Here is an 18711-nt window from a genome sequence, read left to right as displayed (position 1 = left end):
ACCAGCATAAATAAAAAAAAGTTTATTCAAATTTGCAATTTGTACATCCTTTTTTATTGCTGCACGTGCATTAGTCATGTATCCACCACAAACCATTGTTGAACAAAAAAGGGATATTGAAACCGATATTAAGCCAGGACACCACGCGTGCCCCCCTCTCCCCCACGTCACTGCAGTTCATTCAGCACCAGCTGGCAGCACTCGCCCACCTTGGCCGGGTCCGCCACCGACGAGTACTTGGCGATCTGGGAGGTGACCCCCAGGGAGCGGGCCAGCTCTCGGGCCGACTGGTCCGAGGCCAGGGTCGTGCCCAGCGCCACCAGCAGCCGGAACACCGCCTCCTTGTCCTGCACCGACTCCAGCGCGCTGCTGGCCACCGACAGGCACTGCGCCTTGGCCTCCAGGTCGGGCCGCCCGTGAAGGCAGCCCGCGTAGTTCAGCAGCAGCGTGGCCAGCGCCACCTGGGTGTTCTTGCTGCCGCCGACGGCCAGCTCGGCCGCGCGCGCCAGCACGGCCTCCCGCTGCGCCAGGAGGAGGGCGCGGCCCTGGGGGCCCCCGAAGCAGTTGCACAGAGTCCTCAGGGCCAGCATCTGGTTGGCCGGCCGGCCCTGGGGGGCCATCAGGCCCAGCAGGTGGTTGCAGAGCTGCACGCCCTCCGCCTCGCCGCACAGGCTCTCGTTGACCTGCGGGTGCCGCACCGCCAGCCGCAGGATGTCCAGCACGGGGAACACGATGTCTGGGGGGGGGGGAGGGAGGGAGGGAGGGAGGAGGGCGGGGGGAGGGAGGGAGGAGGGCGGGGGGGGAGACGGAGGGTTATGTTCAATGGACTGCATTTATACAGCGCTTTCCTAACCAGTGGCCACTCGACGTACTTCACAATGTTGCCTAACGTTCAGCCATTCGTGCACACGGTCACACACCGACGGCGGAGTCCACCGTGCAAGGACGAGGGGGGGGGGGGGGATGAGGGTTAGGTGCCTTGCTCAGGAACACCTCGGCAATCTGCGCTCGGAGGAGCTGCAACCTTCCGGTTACAAGTCAACGTGCTCCACCTCCTGAACTCAGCCCAGGGTGGAGGCGGGCAGGACGGAGTAAAGAGGGGGAGACGCAGGAGGGGTAATGGATGGGATAAGGGCGGGGGGGCCGTAGCGTGGTCTGGAGCCATGCTTTGAGTGCTTGTTATGCACGAGGTACTTGGAGGAGAAAGTATGAGGTGCTGCATAACGAGTCTATCTATTGGAACAGATTCATGTTTCCATTAACGTCCTCCAGAGACATACATTGACTGATTATTATAGTAGTGATTTTAGAGTAAAAGGTACACGCTCTGCAAATAACTTGGTGTCCACAATGGAGCCTTTTGTGACGGGAATCTGACTTGTCTTCGTATTTTATTAAACTAAGAAAAGAAATATATAATTTTTACTACTCGTTCATTTTGTGGTTTCGAAGCGTATAAAAGTCCTACTGCTTTAAACCACGCTGACGCTGACTGAGTTCTCTTCGGGGGGGGGTACCTTCAGGCCAGTGGGACGCCTTCCAGAGCAGGTTGATCTGCTGCAGGCTGGGTGGCGGCGTGGAGTTGTTGGCTCCGCCCACCACGCTGTCCAGCATCCTCTTCAGGCTCTCCACAAACTCCTCCGACAGCTTGTGCTCCGGGGAGGCCGTGCCGTTCAGCTCCTTCAGCTTGGCTGGGGGACAGCAGGTCACCACGGGGTCAACCCTTTATATTACATTTACACTGAGGCCGTTCAAGCAGACGCTGTTATCCAAAGCGACCATAATAAATAAATTTGTAAGAAGAAAGAGAAACAACAATATATCACTTTCGGTAAAGTAAGGATGTTCTTAGAAATAAGTGCAAAGAACTTACAATCGCTAGGTTACCCCATTCCCTGTATACAACAAAGATAGCTAGGATAAGATGCTACACAATACTATTTCTAAGTGCCAGGATGTACAACATAAGATATGTGCAATAAGAGTCCAGGTGAACTCTGAACTTGATGTTAGTCTTAAATTATCTCAGTCAGTCTCAAGTCATTGCTGTATATTGTACATTTTCCTGCGCCAAGGTGAAACGCTGTTACACCTGAAATGTGAATCCATTATCTCAAAAAAGGGTTACTTATTATACATACAACTCTGGTTTTTTATCATGCGACTTTCTTACCCATAATCTGTGTGGCGTTGGCCTGGTCGAAGGTCACGCCGTCCGTCTTGGGGAAGTAGATGTTGGTGGCGGTCTGCCTGAAGGCTGCGGAGGAGTAGGCACCTCCACCTGGAGGGGGACGGGGACAGGGGGACAAGGACGGAGAGGTGGAGCGGTCAGAACCAAACATCTCCAGGGCTCTTAGCCCAAGCTTGGTCAACATTACATAACAATAACCTAATATTATTACGGACAGAATGTGGTTTTGTTTTAGGAAAAGGGATAAGACGCTCGTTTACTAATCCCAGACTCTGATCAGGATATTTGTAGAGGGATTCTGATACAATTTGATTTATAAAGTTCAATGACTTCATTAATTGAAGTTTGACTTTAGGAGCACTTGGGTTCAAAACACATAACCCATGGCCATTCATTACAAGCTAGATTCAGGGCACCCTTTCACCAACGCGGGTCTGCATCCACACGGTTCTTCATCAGGTTCCCCAGGTGACCGGGAGCTCACCTGTAAAGGGGTCGGTCGCACCTGTCGAGCCGCCGGTGGATCCCGACCCGGGGATGTATCGGCCAGAGCCTGGCCACAAACAACAGCAACAACACCTTCAATGAGGGCTGCTCCATTATGGGAAAAAAATTAATCACGATGCTTTTGGTCAATATTGAATTATTATTATTCTAACGATTATTTTTGGGTTTGAGAACATGTTTTATTTATTCAGCATTTCTCTCAGATTTTATTTTTCTAACTGAGAACTTTGAAATTTCGCCTTTAAGTAATTACAATTTTTTTTACACAAAATGGTCAAAAAAAAAGTTCCAATCTAATATGATGTACAGATATGTATCCAGCTGTTCTGCCCTTTGTTCTGACGCTAAAATTGAAAACGAGATCAAAATTTGATCAATCGCCCAGCCCTACGTTAAATAATTACACATTTTCCTCCATGTCAAAGTCAAGCGGCCGGGCGCTGCTCTTATTGTTCTGGGAGACAAAAGGTAACCCCACCTGTGAAGGGGTCCGCCCCGAAGCCCGTCCTGCCGTCCGCCGCTCCCGGGACGTAGCGCCCAGATCCTGTTCACAAGGATCAGGTAAAACACGTTTACCTCCGGCCTATAAAACCAACAGCGCTGCCGTCATGTGGAACGCCTCCCAGTGTCAAGTTAATTAGCCTGAGGTGCGTTAAAGACAAGTTTATACGTTTAGCCTTTAAGTGCTTGAATTACAGGCCCTCTGGAACCGCACAAAGGGTTAATTAACCAGCAGCGCACGTTTCAAAGAGACAAAGGATCCATAAAACACTTTGTAACTGAGAACTTCGATATTTCGCCTTAAAAAATAGACCAAATGGTCAAATATAAAATTTTCAAATATAAAACAATGTAGGGATATGTATCGAGCTGTTCTGCAATTTCTATAAAACATTTAATGAATCAAATAAATAAACAGATTGAAAAAAAAAAGAAAAAGTCTTCAACTCAAATATTTTTGTTGATATTTTTGTTGAATATTTTGTTTGTTGATAATTTAAATATCAATAAAAATTCTCACACTCTAAAACCCAAAGTAACAAGCTCCTGCATGCTCCCCGTCTCATGCAGCGGGGCTCACCAGTGAAGGGGTCTACTGCGCTGGGGGTGGCCGGCCCCACCACGTGCCCCTTGGAGTTCTCGATGATGAAGTTGGCCACCTGGTCCAGGAAGGCGGAGCTCAGGTCGTTCTTCTGCAGGAAGTTGTGTGCGGTGAGCCAGGGATCCTCGGACATGTTGTAGGGCAGCTTCATGGACGGACCTCCCTCGTTCACGTCGATGGTGAACACAAAGTCGTACTCCTGCGCAGGAACGGCGTGGTCAACGGCAGCGTTTGTTTGCAGAAGTCTCAACAGTTCAGAGGTCACCTAGGCTCGTCATGCCTCCCCCCTAACCCACTTATTGTATGTTGTACGTCCTGGAACTTAAAAGCAGTACTTAGCATCGTTTAGCATCTTATCCTAGCCATCTTCATTGTTTACGGGGAATGGGTTAACCTAGTTCTACGAAAATCCTTACTGTACCGACATATGAATTATTGTTTCTCTTTCTAATGACAAATGTACACTTTTGATAACAGCGTCTGCTAACGACCTCATTGTAAATGTTTGGTCTTTTCACTCGAGTGACGGCATGAATCCTCCTACCTTCCCCTCGTACGTGACCTTCTTGGTGGTGTGCTGGCTGGACCCTCCCACCACGTCTCCGATCTTCATCCAGCGGCTCTCGCTGACGCTCCACTGGTACGCCTCCACCTTGTCCGCCTCCTTGATCAGACGCGTCTGTCCGTCGCGGTTCCCTGCAAGAAGAGTGAGTTGTGGTGGACCGGGAGACGGGAACATCCAACCACACGATTCCTTACAGATGATCCGATACCATATTTTCCTTCCCGATTCCGATTCCTGAACTTGAATATCGGCCGATACCGAGTTAACCGATACAGCATCTAGCATTGTAACTACTAACAGCACTTGTTCTTACTGAAGGGTTCTCTTAGGGTGACGGCGATGTATAGTCGGTTTACTTAATGGCGGAAAAAGAAAGTCAGAGCTATATAATTAAAAAAAATTGTATCTATAATTATAAATTATACATTGTATTCTTGAAGTTACGCATCCATGCATCCATGTTTTTCCGACTTGGCAGCTCGAACACACGACCTTCCACCTCTGACCGTTAATGAACATGATGTTTGGGATCGGCGCACAGACTTGCGTACTACTCGCCCATACCCGATGCCGCCCTTTAGGCAGTATCGGAGGAATTTCCGATATCGGTATCTGAACATCTCTACGTTTCGTGGAGGATCTCTCGGTGGGTTACCAGGCTCGTCCAGGTGTTCCCTCCCAGGCAGGTCGTCGATCTTGATGTCCCCCAGGTCTCCCGTCTTGGGGTCTATGGTGGTCTTGGAGAGCTCGTCCTCGAAGGCCAGCAGCTCCTGTGGACTGGCCACGCGATCCTCTGCCTCCGTGAACACTCGGATGAGCCCATCGCTGGTGGAGGGGGGGGGAAGAGAGAGCGAGAGCGAGAGAGATCAGGGCCAAACCGCTCAAAGCAAAAAAATAATCCAGCCAATCGTTTCCAATGTGTGCATCAAGACACAGCCCAGTTGCTCAACGTTCAGTGTTCATGAAAGAACAATGGACATGCAACAAGTTCCTTCATGCTTAGTTAATAAATGCAATCAGAAACATGTTTTTCTGTATTCAAAATAGTAGACACCCAATACAATACAATACAATACAATACAATACAATACAAGCCTTCAAGTCACAACTCAAAACTCACCTGTTCAAACTCGCACACAACGTCTAACTGATCACTGTTTTGATTGTTTTTGTTTTTTTTTGTTTTGTTTTGTCTTGTTTTTGTTTTATTTATTTCTTATTGCTTATGTTTATTTATTTTTACACAATGTCTTGTTTTTTAAATAATGTATGATGACTATATGCTCTGTAAGGTGACCTTGGGTGTCTTGAAAGGCGCCTCTAAATTAAATGTATTATTATTAATACAATACAATACAATACAGCTTTGCGTCACAGTCAAACCTCTAAGGATCAGACGGATCACACATCTTCCCCGATGGAGAGCAGAGTGCATACGAGAGAGCTGCGTTACCTGGCCCCCACCGCTATGTCGTTGTTGGGCAGAATGCAGCAGCTCCACACCGACTGGGCCGGTAGGCGGATGGTCTGATGGCACTCCCCCTTCCTCCATATCCTCACGGTCCGGTCCTCTCCTGTGCTTATAAAGTCTATGTGACAGAGAAACAGCAATTACAATTGGGGTATTTAGCAGACGCTTTTATCCCAAGCGACTTACATCGGTTAATACACACATTGACACAGTGACGGCAGAGTCAACCGTGCAAGGCAAAAGCCAGCTCGTCAGGAGCAGTTAGGGTTAAGTGTCTCGCTCAGGGACACATCAACACTCAGCTAGGAGGAGCTGGGGATTGAAGTAGCAACCTTTTGGTTACAAGACAACTGCTTTACCTCCTACGCCGACCTCCCAGCAAGTGGTAGACTGGTTAGGATCGCACAGCTGGTGTCAACAAGAATAAATACGGTTCTGCAGGCAAGAGTTGACTAGTATTTTTTGAGTAATTAGTTATAAATGGCATAGCCATTCTGTCAGCTATTAGTGGAGTGAAATACGCTGCTGGAAAATTCGATCCAATGGACTGTGCTGGCCCCCTGTTGGAGCCAAGACCGATTTTGGGGTAGTTCTGGGCTCATATCCGACCAATCAGGGCAGTGTACAGTGATTTGTTCAGTGATTGGTGTGGAGAATCGAGTTGGCTTGTCCATCACAGATGCTTGGAATGCAACACTTAGCAATAGTGGAGAAACACAGGGTGGAAGGGGATATCTGAAGGGGAGATTTCCAAATCATCCTCCCTCCCGCTTTTCCTCTCAAATCATACCTTAAAGCCCCCTTAATCATTCCTTAATCACAAACTAGATGAAAACGCGTACGAATTTGAACAGGGTTAATTCAAAACCCGCCACCAGCTTCTGCTTGTGTGAGTATCTCACCGTGGCTGTTGGGGAAGATGGCTATGCTGTAGATGTAGTTTGTGTGGCCGAGGTAGACCTGGACACACTCCCCGGCCACCATCCATCTCCTCACGCTGGTGTCGTTGCTGCAGGAGAAGAACTCTGTGTCACTGAGGACGGCCAGACCCCTGACGCAGTCCTCATGGCCTTCAGAGGGGGGAGGAGGAGGAGGAAGACTGTTAGGTTTCCCGCACTGCCGACTACACCGAGATGGGATGGATTGCGGTGGTTGAAGTTGTGTTGTTGTTGTCGTGTTATCAGTGGCCGACAAGGTTTGTGAATCAGGCTTGGAGCTACACTCCAACGAATTGTGTTCTTATACACAATTATGCCCATATACAGTTTTTATTCTTCTGTGTTCTTATGTTGTAATTTTGAAGGGACTAAAAAAAAGTGCATTTTATTAATGAGGGGGGAGTGCGTCCGCTCACCTGTATACGTCTTTTCACAGCGGCCGGCTTTCCAAAGCTTAATGGATTTATCTGCGGAGCCCGACAGCATGAGGCCCTGTTCTGGGAGGATGGCGACCGCCCAGACCGCCGCAGTGTGACCCTGTCATGAATACAACACGCAACGTTAGGTCAAAGTAACTTGACTGGCGTAACTTTCTCATCTTGCAACCCTTTTCCATCTGAGAGGCAGTCAGCCGATTATGCCAACCACCTGCACCATAGGATAACACCTGCCATGAACACCACACCCGACCGCGTGCGTCATCAGACTAAGGAGAAGCGGTAGCTGCTGCTGGTGTATATTACCTGCAGTGTCATCATGCACTTCTCGTTGAGCCACACTTTAGCGGTGGTGTCCCAAGAGCCGCTCAGGAGTGTGCCAAACTTCCCGGAGGACAAAGTGCAAACTGGGGAAAAACAAGGCCGCCTGGTTAACACACAGCTTGTATCAACACAACATCAGAAAATAAGAGGAGACGACAAAACACTGAAACCTCACCTGTGTTTTTATGGCCTTGCAGCATGAAGAGGGGCTGTGGTTGATCCAGTGAGAACACACAAATGTTGTTATCGTTTCCCCCCGTGGCGATAAGCCCCCTGGGGTAAGTCTCGCTCGGGGCGATGATGCACACACAGGACACGAAGTTGGTGTGGCCGGTCATACAGTGCATCTCTGTGAAGCCTTTGTCTGGACTGCATGGGTTGAGAAAATGAAAACAGAAGAGAAAAAAACAGTACATGTCCGTTAATGAGGAACCACAGTACGTCAAATATGGGTTTCGATCTCTTTATTGTGTGTGCTGATGGCATGTACGCACCCTCCCTCTCTCTCTCTTCCATATCTCTCTCCCTCCCTCTTTCTCTGTCTCTCTCACCTTCCTGTCTCTTCAACCGTCTTGCCGAGAGCAGCGTCACGCCTGACAGAGCCAGCCATGGTGAATGACAAGGCTGGTTTAAAATCGCCATCACTGACCGGCAAAGGGAAGCCGAGACATAGACTATCTACCTGAGGTGATACAACCACTCAGTCCGGGCGCCTCTCTCCCCTCCCTGTGCTCTACACACAACCGTATCCCGGTGATCGAGGCTTATGGTGTTATGGTGTGTTTGTGTGTGTTGTCTACCTTGCATTAGGGGTCCAGACCCTTCCAGTCCGGTCTCTGGACACGGACACGAACGCTCCGGCGGGGACCAGGGCGGCCGTGACCCCCCGGACGTCCATCTCATGCCCCGGGATGGAGCACCGGAGCTTATAGGAGTTTGATAATGCCATGTTTAAGGCTGCCTATGTTACCGATCTTCCGCTCAGCCCCCGATCAAAATAAAAGCTATCGGCTAATGTTAGCGGAAGGATGATGACGCGCCCTCTACGTAATTTCCGTTTAAACGGAAAAAAATCACTGTAAATGTATTTAGTTGTTTAAAACCAAATATATAACTATTTTTACTTAAAATAATACTTAATAATTAATCATAGAAAGATTTATTGAATGTTTTATAGAAATGTATAGTATAACGAACATGGCGCATGCGCAGTACTCAAAATAAAAGCTACCGGCGAATTTTAGCAGAAGTGCGATGACGCTATACTATGTGTACTTAAAATGAACATACAATCAATGAATTCATAGAAAGTTGTATTGAACGTTTGATGGAAATGCACAGTTTTCTTCAGTTCTCTTCCAGCTACCCCTCCTCCTCCACCTGTCGGCCCCGCCCCCCAAGAGATGAGGAAGTGTTTCAAACACACACCGACACACAGACGCGTCGATGTTGTTATCTTTTAATCAGACAGCACTAACGAAAAGGTAAATACTCATGCTGTCCGTATGGAGGGATAGAATAGTCATGCCTTCAGCCTGTGATGTTGGTGTAGGTTGCTGTATCAGGTTGTCTGTTTCTAGGATTGCTTGGAGCGTTGTGTGACTGCTGCTGAGGAGCAGCCCTCCAGAGACGGACTGCACCCCTGCCCATCCATTCATCCTCGGATCAAACTGCAGCCACACCAAGGTCAATAGAAACAGGTTCTGCGTGGGTTAATGTTGGACCAGCTGCAGCCGTCACTGTGTGGGACGTGTGGGACTGTAGGACTGGAAAACACTGAATGGAAGGTCACTCAGATTTGAATGATGGTTAACATGGATCCTATGCGTAGTAAATAAAGACGCGTGAGGTTAGGTACTAGGCGTATGTTTTCTACCATCTAAATGTAGGCTGTCATTGGACAAAGTACGGTTTTATCAAATACCTGTTATGTTTTATCACTGAATGATTTATAATGCTTATTCTCAGCGCTGTAAACACCACCAAATAGGTAACGTATTGCAGCGCTGTACTCTATCTAACTTCTGAGCCATCATATGAGACTACCTTAGTCCTGGTCAAAGCTATTTCTTTATTAGACGAGGGACTGGAGTCATGGATGTCTAATAGGGGAAGACATGTTGAGTAGTTGTTATTGTTATGGTCCTCCTAGGTCTTCCTGGGTCATGAAGCTGCGTCTGCACTTCGTGGTGGACCCTCTGGGATGGCTGTGTGTCAGCATGGTCTTCGGCATCTGGCTGTACAACAGCGTCTTTGTCCCCACGCTGGTCCTCCTGCCGCACTACAACGAAGGACACATATCCTGGGCCCTGGTCATCTGTGAGTGTTAGGATATTAGTACTACTACAACAAAGGCTCTATTCATACTACTACACCAACAAATGTTCCATTTGTACTACTACTACTACGACCAATGCTGATACTACTACTGCTTATGCTGATACTACTACTGCTTATGCTGATACTACTACTGTTCATGCTGATACTAGTACTACTTATGCTGCAACTATACTACTACTACTGCTACTAATAATAAACTACTACTACTAATAATAATAATGCTGCCACTTCTACAGCTTATGCTGATACTACCATTTGTACTACTTATGCTGCTACTAATAATATTACTACTGCTACTAATAGTAAACTACTACCACTAATAATACTGCTGCTGCTGCTACCACTACTACTACTACTGCTACCAATACAACGACTGCTTCTCTACTACTACAGCAACATATGTTTAACATATACTACTACTACTACTACTACTACTACTACTAATGCTAAATGTTTAATTTGTAATACTACTATAAAAATTGAAAGGGATAATACTCTGACTACTCTGTGTATAGTACTGCTACTTCTACTTCCACCTCCATTGTTCGAACTTTGAGTCACAGGCGCAGCATGAAATAGCTTCTAAGGAACTAAATCCATACGAAAAGTACATTGAAAAAAAATACATGCATTGATATTACAAAACAACCAGACCGAGACACGCGTAGCATTACTGGGGAGGGCAGCCTACTCCGTCTCGCTTGACTTGATAAACTCGCTACAACCTGCTCCAGCAGGTATTACCATGCTCTTTTAAACATGGTAATGTGTCTTATAGTATCTTCAATGCTGTATCTCTATAATCAAACCGTCATTTAGAGGAAACCTCACCAGGGTTTGCCAACCAGTTTGGGAACATTCTGCTCTGCTCCGAACTCCGAAGTTGTGTTCTCTTCGAGATGTTGAAGTGCTTCCACCAAGGAACCCCAACGTCCTGCCAAGTGATACCGGTGGCGAGATGTGTGTGTGTGTGGATGGCTCGAGCTCCATCTGGGCGGCGGCCGATGTACGTTTCTGCGACGCTCACAGTGTACCACCCCAGGGCGTGGCGCATTTCATAGTCATCATCGCTCGTGTTTGCGTTCATACGCGACAAAGGCCACAACGGCGTGTGGGGCGTTCACACGGCATCTGACATCATAAGGCTCAGACACAACAGCGGTACATGGAGCTTGTGTGCGTCGTAACCACGGGGATAATGCGTCTCGGCCCAAAACACATTATTTTAAATCTCATTGGGTTTGAATGTGGGCTGGAACCGGGCGTTCAATGCAACAAATGACCGATGAACTCATCAGTCCTGCAAAATAGTCCAATAGCATTGAAATGCACTACTCACTATGGAAAGAAAACTACAAACATCAAACCAAATCAACTCCAGCAGTAGCCGTAGCATCTCCATCTCAGCAGGTGCTGTGATTTGCACTATATAAACGTGTGTGTGTGTGTGTGTGTGTGTGTGTGCGTGTGCGTGTGCGCTGGGATACGCGTCCTTCCTCAGGTTACTACCTGGCGTCGGCGCTCTGCATCCTGGCGCTGTTGAGGGCGTCCACGGCGGACCCCGGCCGTCTGCCCCCGGACCCCCACATCCCCTTCTCCGGTAGGCCGCCGCCCTCCACGACGTCTACCCGACCGTCTGCACTCACATTGAGGGCCTTGGCAGCCGCTTCTACCCTCAGCCGGCAGCAGTAGTATGAATAGAGCCCCTGTTGTAGTACTGCTAATATCATAGTACTCACACACAGTACAACCGGCCCAGGATATGTATCCTTCGTTGTAGTGCGGCAGAAACACCAGTTAAAAATATAAATAATAATAACAATAATAAGTACATTTGGTGGAAGAAAGAGAAACAACAATATATCTCTGTCGGTACAGTAAGGATGTTCATAGAACCAAGTACCAAGCCCTAACAATCACTAGGTTAACCTATTCCCCGTAGACAACAGAGATAGCTAGGATAAGACGCTACATTATGTTAAATACTATTTTAAGTGCCAGGACGTACAACATACAATAAGAGCTTTGGGAGGGGGTAGAAGGGAGGCTTTGCATAGTCTAGATGACAGGCTAAGAGTCTTCCACCTAATGTTGTTTCCTAGCCTTCCACTTCTACCCGTGTTATTTGTTTAGCGGCGTGTAATCACATTATGGAGGTCTTAGATGAGAGGACAGCAGGAGGAGTTTTATGAGGAGACGTTTGTCTCAGACTCCGGGTCTGAGTGTAATACATACCCCCGTTTAGGGCCGGTCGATGAGGTGGGTCAGGGTGATGTAACTCCCAGGGCAGCAAAACAAAGGGGAGAGTTGTGGGGTAGCAGCACACGGATGGGGATGTTTTGAATACATCGTCATCATCATCATTCAAATCATCATCGTGATCACCATTGTCATTCAAATCATCATCATCATACACAGTGTCAGCTGAACACGTATTCATTCAAAGGGTTTTATGTTAACCTTTTTGATATTTCACATTTTCATATTGTAGCCTAGGCCTAAGCTATATTTATTCATCATTTTGGTATAGTTTCACTTGCAACGGTTGTGTTCATTGTGCACTAAGTTTCACCACAAAACATGAAAAACATCCTCAGCAATTAAATTCACGAGTATCAATAGAATAGGCTTTGGGTGGCTATTTTATGCAGTCTTTTTATTTACTGAATTACTAGAAAACACACTATATCGTGATTCGTGATGCACATAGCCTAATCAAGATGTCAAAGGCCCTATCTGGGAATAGACGGCGTTGACCATCCTCACGCTCTCCTCTCCCCCCAGAGCGCGCCGACTGGGAGCTGTGCAACAAGTGCAACCTGATGCGGCCCAAGAGGTCCCACCACTGCAGCCGCTGCGGCCACTGCGTCCGCCGGATGGACCACCACTGCCCCTGGTGAGACCCCCCCCGCCCACCTGTCTGTCTGACCAGGGCCCCGCCCCCACGCCCACCTGTCTGTCTGACCAGGGCCCCGCCCCCACGCCCACCTGTCTGTCTGACCAGGCCCCGCCCCCACGCCCACCTGTGTGTCTGATCAGGCCCCGCCCCCACGACCACCCGTCTCTCTCACCGCTCCCGTTCCTCCGTGGATTATTTTAGTTCTGTTTTTTACACTTTACACTTTGTTTTTTAAACGCTTAAAAGAAAACGTTGGCTGTAAAACTGAGTGTGTAAAACGGAGTTGACACGCAGTGCTGTCCATTGACCCGTGCCATACCCATGATATGAATAATGAAATACACCCACGTGCTGGCGGTTAACGCTTAAAGGAAGAACTCCCAAAACGCAGATGGAAGAACCCTCGGTTAGAGCCAAGAGGAGGGCCCCCCCCCTCCAGTGACGGTCAGGAGTACAAGAGCCCCCAAACCGGTCCGACGCAACGCTGACCGGCATGTCAACGGCGGGGTCGAGGCCGGGGCGGAGTTTGATGAGGGTTCACCCCTCTCTCATCACGCTGCGTCGCCTCCCTTCCTCTCAGGATCAACAACTGCGTGGGCGAGGACAACCACTGGCTGTTCCTGCAGCTCTGCTTCTACACCCAGGTGCTGAGCCTCTTCACCCTGGTCATGGACTTCTGCCAGTACTACTACTTCCAGCCCCTGACCGTATTGGACCAGGTACTGCCTTCAACAACAGTCTTTCCTTTATTCCAAACCAGGAGTCTCACTGAGATCCAGATCTATTTTTCAAGGGAGACCTGTATGCAAGTACAGATTCATACAGAAGTTTGACAAGAAACGGACAGTAATCCATAGAGACAGGAGAGAGTCTAGTTTCAGCGTCTTTTAGAACTAGCTCTAGTTTTACTAGTGGTGTATCTGGATCTCTAAAATCCTGTGACTTTGTGGCATGAGATAAGAGAGGAGAGATAGCCCCTCAAATAGGGCATGTATTGAACTAAGAGGCAGGACACACACACACACACACACACACACACACACACACACACACACACACACACACACACACACACACACACACACACACACACACACACATAAATGCTGATGTGTCTGTTTATAGTGACCACTTCCAAACAGTGAGTCACAGCAGACGTAGCAGTCCAGCGCTGAGCCAGTCTAAGAAGCCCGCTCGGTCTCTTCCAGGATGCGTTCACCACGCAGCACGAGCTGGCCCTCCTGAGAGTCTCCGCGCTGATGGGTCTGGTGATGTTCGGGGGGATGGGGAGCCTCTTCTACACCCAGATGGCCGGCATCATCTCCGTGAGTCATCTCTTCCTGCTTCCTATTGCTGCCACGCTAACGTACATTAGCGGTGAGAGCTAGCCCCTCGCTAGCATCAGTAGAGGAGCCGTGTTCCTTCTTCTGTTTTAACCTAGTGATAGTTAGTGCTTGGCACTTGGTTCTATGAACACCCTTACTGTACCGACAGAGATATATTGTTGTTTCTCTTCTCCTTCTGCCAAATGTACTTATTGTTAGTCACTTTGGACAAAGGCGTCTGCTAAATGCCCTAAATGTAAATGTAAATGTTTATCCCTGTGTCGAGGGATGACCATAGTCGTTGTGTCATTTGTCTTTCCATGGCCACTAGCGTCACCAGTTTAGGTCGCCTGAAGGAGTGACAGGCTCTCTCAGTCCAACCGTAACATTTGACAATAGGCAGCAGAACAACAGTTATTTTGGTCCAACTTATTCTAATTTCGTTTTTTTCAAATTTTTGCTATTTATTGATACGCACGCGCAGAATAAAAAAAAACAGAAATCCGGTTACAGTGTTAACATCAAAATATATCTGATGAGGATCAGCTTACTCAGGTGTTGTAACGGGCTTGTGTAACCAAAATACTCCTTTTTCTCAAACCAGGACACCACCACCATTGAGAAAATGTCTCGGACCTTAGATGAAATGTGAGTATTCTCAGTATCCAGTATTATACTACACCTGTCGCAATGGCCGCCTCTATTTCAGACTGCCTAATATCGGCCCGCCGATATTAGGCAGTTTCCAAACTATCGGTATCGGACGATTAATTAATATTTAAAAAAATAAATAATTTAGGTCGGGCTCTAGTTCTAACATTCCAACCCCCCCCCTCCTCCCCCTCCTCCCCCTCCCCCTCCTCCCCCCCTCCCCCGGTGACAGTCACGTGACCAAGAGGTCCTGGCAGTGGGCGCTCTCCGAGGTGTTCGGAACGCGCTGGAAGCTCTTGTGGCTGATCCCCCTGCGGAGCCGACACCCCCTGCAGGCCGCTCACAGCTTCCGCAACGAGGTGTAGTCTGACCTCTGACCTCTGACCCCCCCCCGGCCCCCCACCCGTCCGTGGGCCGCCGCCGCTGGGGGGGGGGCGGCGAGGCGAGGATCCATCGAGTCACGCTCCACGCCGCGCCGCCGCTTCGCCTTCAACGTCGTCTTGTGTGTGTCCTGCGTCGGCACGGGAACGAAAAACAACGCTTTTTATTTAGTTTTCTACCGAAGCCTCGCTCTGCTTTGGGTCTGAGCGGAACAGAGCGGAACAGAGCGGAGATGAGGGGTAACACTCCACCGCGAGAGAGACCCAGACGCCCTGCTCTCTGTGTCTGTGTTTGTTGCGACCTCGATCGTCTCCAATCGTCACTGTGACTGCTGCTGCTGCCGCTGCTCGCATTCAGGATTCCCTCCCTTCTCTTCATGCAATGTTACTCCGGAATCGACGGACATCTTTCCTCACAGTCCCGGGAGCCAGAAGCAGAAAGGAGCCCTCTCAGGTTACCTCAATGGGCTTTGTCCACGAGGCAGCCATCTTGGTTCCAAACGCTAGCTGGGTCAGGGGAAGTGGAACCAAGATGGCTGACAGGTGAACAAGGCCCGTGCAACCAATACCGAACCTTTTTAAACGGCAGAACAGACAGAGCTTCGGCAGCGGCGATACGTCCATCTTAGAAGCGCTGGTTTTAGTGTCGTTGTGATTCTGTGCCTTGGTCGTTTTTTTATTTTGTTTTTAAAGCTTTTTTAATGTACTTTGATTTGTCACGTATCAGGTTGGGGGTTTTGTACGACCTGGGTGTACGATCTCAGCGGTAACGGGGTTGATTAAGTGCTGTTGACTTTGTCTCACGAAGAGAGAGTTGTAGAGAGGATGATTCTGCTTTGTGTGTTTTTTTAACGGGTGGCTGAAGGATACTCTCGCTGTGTTTCATGAATTGATAAACATTAGATTTTCTGCGCGTATTATTTTATACTTTTGTACTTTTGTTTTAATACTTTCATTTGAAGGTATTTTATGAAACTATTTTCCTCTAACGAAACACGCTGTTTTGTAAGGCATGATCAAATATGTGTAACATATGTTTTAGGTTTATATAGTAAGCTGTACGAAACTCTAGGTTATCGCCACGTTTTTAGAAAGGCCAAAGTGGAATCCAAAGATGTACTCTCCACCTACACTTAGATAATCGTAGGTTTTTCATTTGTTGTTTCTCCCGAGAACTACAAGCATACTATAACAGCTGCCTCATGGCCCATCCTACTGTCTCCTGTCTGAATGTAGTCTTGAATACAACTTTAACAATGTACGGGAGAGGTTTATTTAGTACCGCGTATGGGACATAGAGGCTAACTAAAAGCCTCTCACCATCAACCATAGCACTTAACGTGTGGAGACACATACGATGGTGTACAATTTAATATATATGCGCAACACGTCTTATTTTATGAACTGTATTGTGAAGAGAAAGTTACTCTACATTATACCTCCATTCAATGGCACTAGACATGAATGAACTACACTTTCTAACATGTTTCTTGGGGCACTTTTATTTTGTAGACGGGCCAATATCGGACAAGATGTTTGTAGTCTGGGATGTTTCACAATGAAGTCATTCCTGGCCTTCTGTTAAGTTTTTCCCTTTGTTGTTCTGACGGTGTGTGAGCTGGGGCAGGAGAGGAGGGCCAAACTGGGGGGGGGGGCATTGTGCTCGGTGGATTTAAGTGCCTGTCCTACAGCCTTTTTATGTTTACCTTCATCACTTTTATTCACAGTCCACGGTCCTCCGACAAACCAAGTACCCCGGTCACAGAAGAATCCGTCCGTCTTCGGAAACGACATATGTGACCCTTGGGGAAAGGCGATGGAACGACGGGGGGACTTCAGGGGAAAGATAGAATATAATGCTGCACTGATTAACATGTCTTTACACTCCACTAGCATGAAAGGGATGTTATCCATATTAATGTTGTTGTATCGGTTGTGTTTCTGTTGGAATCAATTCACTGTTTAAATGTTAACTGTATATGCTGGGTTTGGTATACGCTTTCCCCAATAATTATCAATTCAAACTTTTGAAGTAAATTAAGTTTAATTGATCAGTTGTCAACAACTGCTACAGGTTTTGATTTAGAAACGATTCACGTAATCTTTTTTTTTTACCTAAAACTGAGGCCTACGGGCTTTGGAAGGTGATGGAAAATAAATAGCATTTTAAAATTATTATTTGAGTGCAGTAATCTGGCCTGATGTTGATTGTGTGTGTGTGTGTGTGTGTGTGTGTGTGTGTGTGTGTGTGTGTGTGTGTGTGTGTGTGTGTGAGTGTGTGTGTGTGTGTGTGTGTGTGTGTGTGTGTGTGTGCGCGCGCGCACGTGTGCTCGCGCTTGTGGGGCGAGAGCGCCCGTTCATAAAATGTAACCTAATTTCTATTATAACACGTCGCATGCAGTCTCTCTCCCCGAATTTAATATTGAATATTCCTGAACACATGGGTCGCAATAACACACTGACGTGATAAGGAGCCGGAGGGCACCCTAGGGTGAACTTGATTGATTAATTTGGCCCTGGTTTCCTGGATTAAAGAGCTTCTCCCCTTAACCTTAACTTCAGCGGGCTGCTAATCTCCAACCGCGGTATTGGTCGGCTGCGCTAATGAAGTAAGTGGGCCACCTGCTAGCTGCGCTGGCCCTCGACATCTGGCCGGACAAAGGGGGGCAGAGCCGCTCAGTGAACACGGAGTATGCGTGCAGCGCTCGCCACTCGGATACAACGTGTCCTATTTTCTGACTTCAAACGCAAGAATCGGAGCTGGAGTCGGCTTGGCCTGATTTGATTGGGTTAGTAGTCTACTAGAAGAGGTGGTTTAGGGATTCAGTCTACCTAAACTGCAGTATTGGTAGTGCGATGTTATTTTCTTTCCATTAGTTGTGTGTTATCTAAAAAAAAAACGGAAATGTTTACAAATATTTTTTCTTCCATACCATAGCATGTTCTAATCATCTACGTTGCGTTGATGAGAATATGTCAGTTGATTAAAAAACAATTATCCCTTTTTAATAATATTACCGTGATGCACTTATGAAATCAAATTATTACTTTTGAAAGCATAGCACTAAGGGCATTGCGATGAGGTCAGATGTTATGCAGATAAAATAAAGGGCATTTGGACAATGCCCTTAATGTGAGGAAAGAAAAAAAGGAAGGAAAATAGGAATTGGCTTCAGGGAGATGCTGAAGGCAGATTAACATATACCATTGACTCGTCATCCACTTACAGATCAAACTTTGATTTTAACTTCATCAAAAACCTCCTTTTAGTTCCTGGAGATGAATATTCTCTATTTGAGCGAGCAGCTTCAGGATGGAGGTCTCTGGCAGCTGGACTTCCGGAAACCGGTAGAGATATTGATTGGCCTATTGATTTTCAAATGAGGTCTGTTCCTACAAAGTAGAAATCCCATTAAAATTTGAACTTGAAACTGTTAATCCAATCAACACGATGAAAAGTATTGATTTTCTACCTTAGAATCAATAGGACGCACCCTGCTCTATAATATATCCTGCTATTATATTCTGACGTTTCTCTTAAGCACACCTAAGGTGAATGAAAAGAATAACCTTTTATGATA

The 18711-nt window shown here is 47.4% G+C and overlaps 2 protein-coding genes and 1 long non-coding RNA gene across 3 annotated transcripts; 1 reads left to right on the top strand and 2 right to left on the bottom strand.

Moving 5' to 3' along the window:
- Positions 1 to 7: 7 nt before the first annotated feature.
- Positions 8 to 8558, bottom strand: plaa (phospholipase A2-activating protein). The gene is made up of 14 exons (XM_030338444.1): positions 8336 to 8558; positions 7711 to 7904; positions 7518 to 7618; positions 7191 to 7311; positions 6739 to 6906; positions 5819 to 5954; positions 5021 to 5190; positions 4345 to 4496; positions 3780 to 3999; positions 3177 to 3242; positions 2676 to 2744; positions 2174 to 2281; positions 1518 to 1691; positions 8 to 736 (listed from the first exon to the last, which is right to left on the bottom strand). Exons 1-14 carry the CDS (start codon positions 8482 to 8484, stop codon positions 168 to 170), a joined length of 2397 nt encoding a protein of 798 aa, XP_030194304.1. The 5' UTR covers positions 8485 to 8558; the 3' UTR covers positions 8 to 167.
- A 423-nt stretch (positions 8559 to 8981) lies between these two features.
- Positions 8982 to 10967, bottom strand: LOC115529610 (uncharacterized). The gene is made up of 2 exons (XR_003973592.1): positions 10707 to 10967; positions 8982 to 9852 (listed from the first exon to the last, which is right to left on the bottom strand). It is a non-coding gene; the product is annotated as an uncharacterized LOC115529610 (long non-coding RNA).
- Positions 9116 to 17305, top strand: zdhhc21 (zDHHC palmitoyltransferase 21). The gene is made up of 8 exons (XM_030338445.1): positions 9116 to 9221; positions 9688 to 9854; positions 11377 to 11475; positions 12660 to 12771; positions 13355 to 13493; positions 13983 to 14099; positions 14704 to 14747; positions 14983 to 17305. Exons 2-8 carry the CDS (start codon positions 9701 to 9703, stop codon positions 15113 to 15115), a joined length of 798 nt encoding a protein of 265 aa, XP_030194305.1. The 5' UTR covers positions 9116 to 9221; positions 9688 to 9700; the 3' UTR covers positions 15116 to 17305.
- Positions 17306 to 18711: the final 1406 nt, after the last annotated feature.

Source organism: Gadus morhua, chromosome 17, assembly GCF_902167405.1.
Source record: "Gadus morhua chromosome 17, gadMor3.0, whole genome shotgun sequence".
NCBI classification, from domain to species: domain Eukaryota; kingdom Metazoa; phylum Chordata; class Actinopteri; order Gadiformes; family Gadidae; genus Gadus; species Gadus morhua.
The sequence above is the reverse complement of the archived record's forward strand: the minus strand, read 5'-3'. Positions and strand labels throughout refer to the sequence as shown.

What these genes read in the sequence shown, in the direction of transcription:
- plaa (XM_030338444.1), bottom strand. Translation starts at nt 8,484, where the DNA reads ATGGCATTATCAAACTCCTATAAGCTCCGGTGCTCCATCCCGGGGCAT. An exon ending in GTCTGGACCCCTAATGCAAG is followed by an intron (nt 7,905 to 8,335) that starts GTAGACAACACA and finishes CAACCCATGCAG; the next exon opens with TCCAGACAAAGGCTTCACAG. An exon ending in CATCTTCCCCAACAGCCACG is followed by an intron (nt 5,955 to 6,738) that starts GTGAGATACTCA and finishes TCTGTCACATAG; the next exon opens with ACTTTATAAGCACAGGAGAG.
- zdhhc21 (XM_030338445.1), top strand. Translation starts at nt 9,701, where the DNA reads ATGAAGCTGCGTCTGCACTTCGTGGTGGACCCTCTGGGATGGCTGTGT. An exon ending in CCCTGACCGTATTGGACCAG is followed by an intron (nt 13,494 to 13,982) that starts GTACTGCCTTCA and finishes GGTCTCTTCCAG; the next exon opens with GATGCGTTCACCACGCAGCA. An exon ending in TCTCGGACCTTAGATGAAAT is followed by an intron (nt 14,748 to 14,982) that starts GTGAGTATTCTC and finishes CCCCGGTGACAG; the next exon opens with TCACGTGACCAAGAGGTCCT.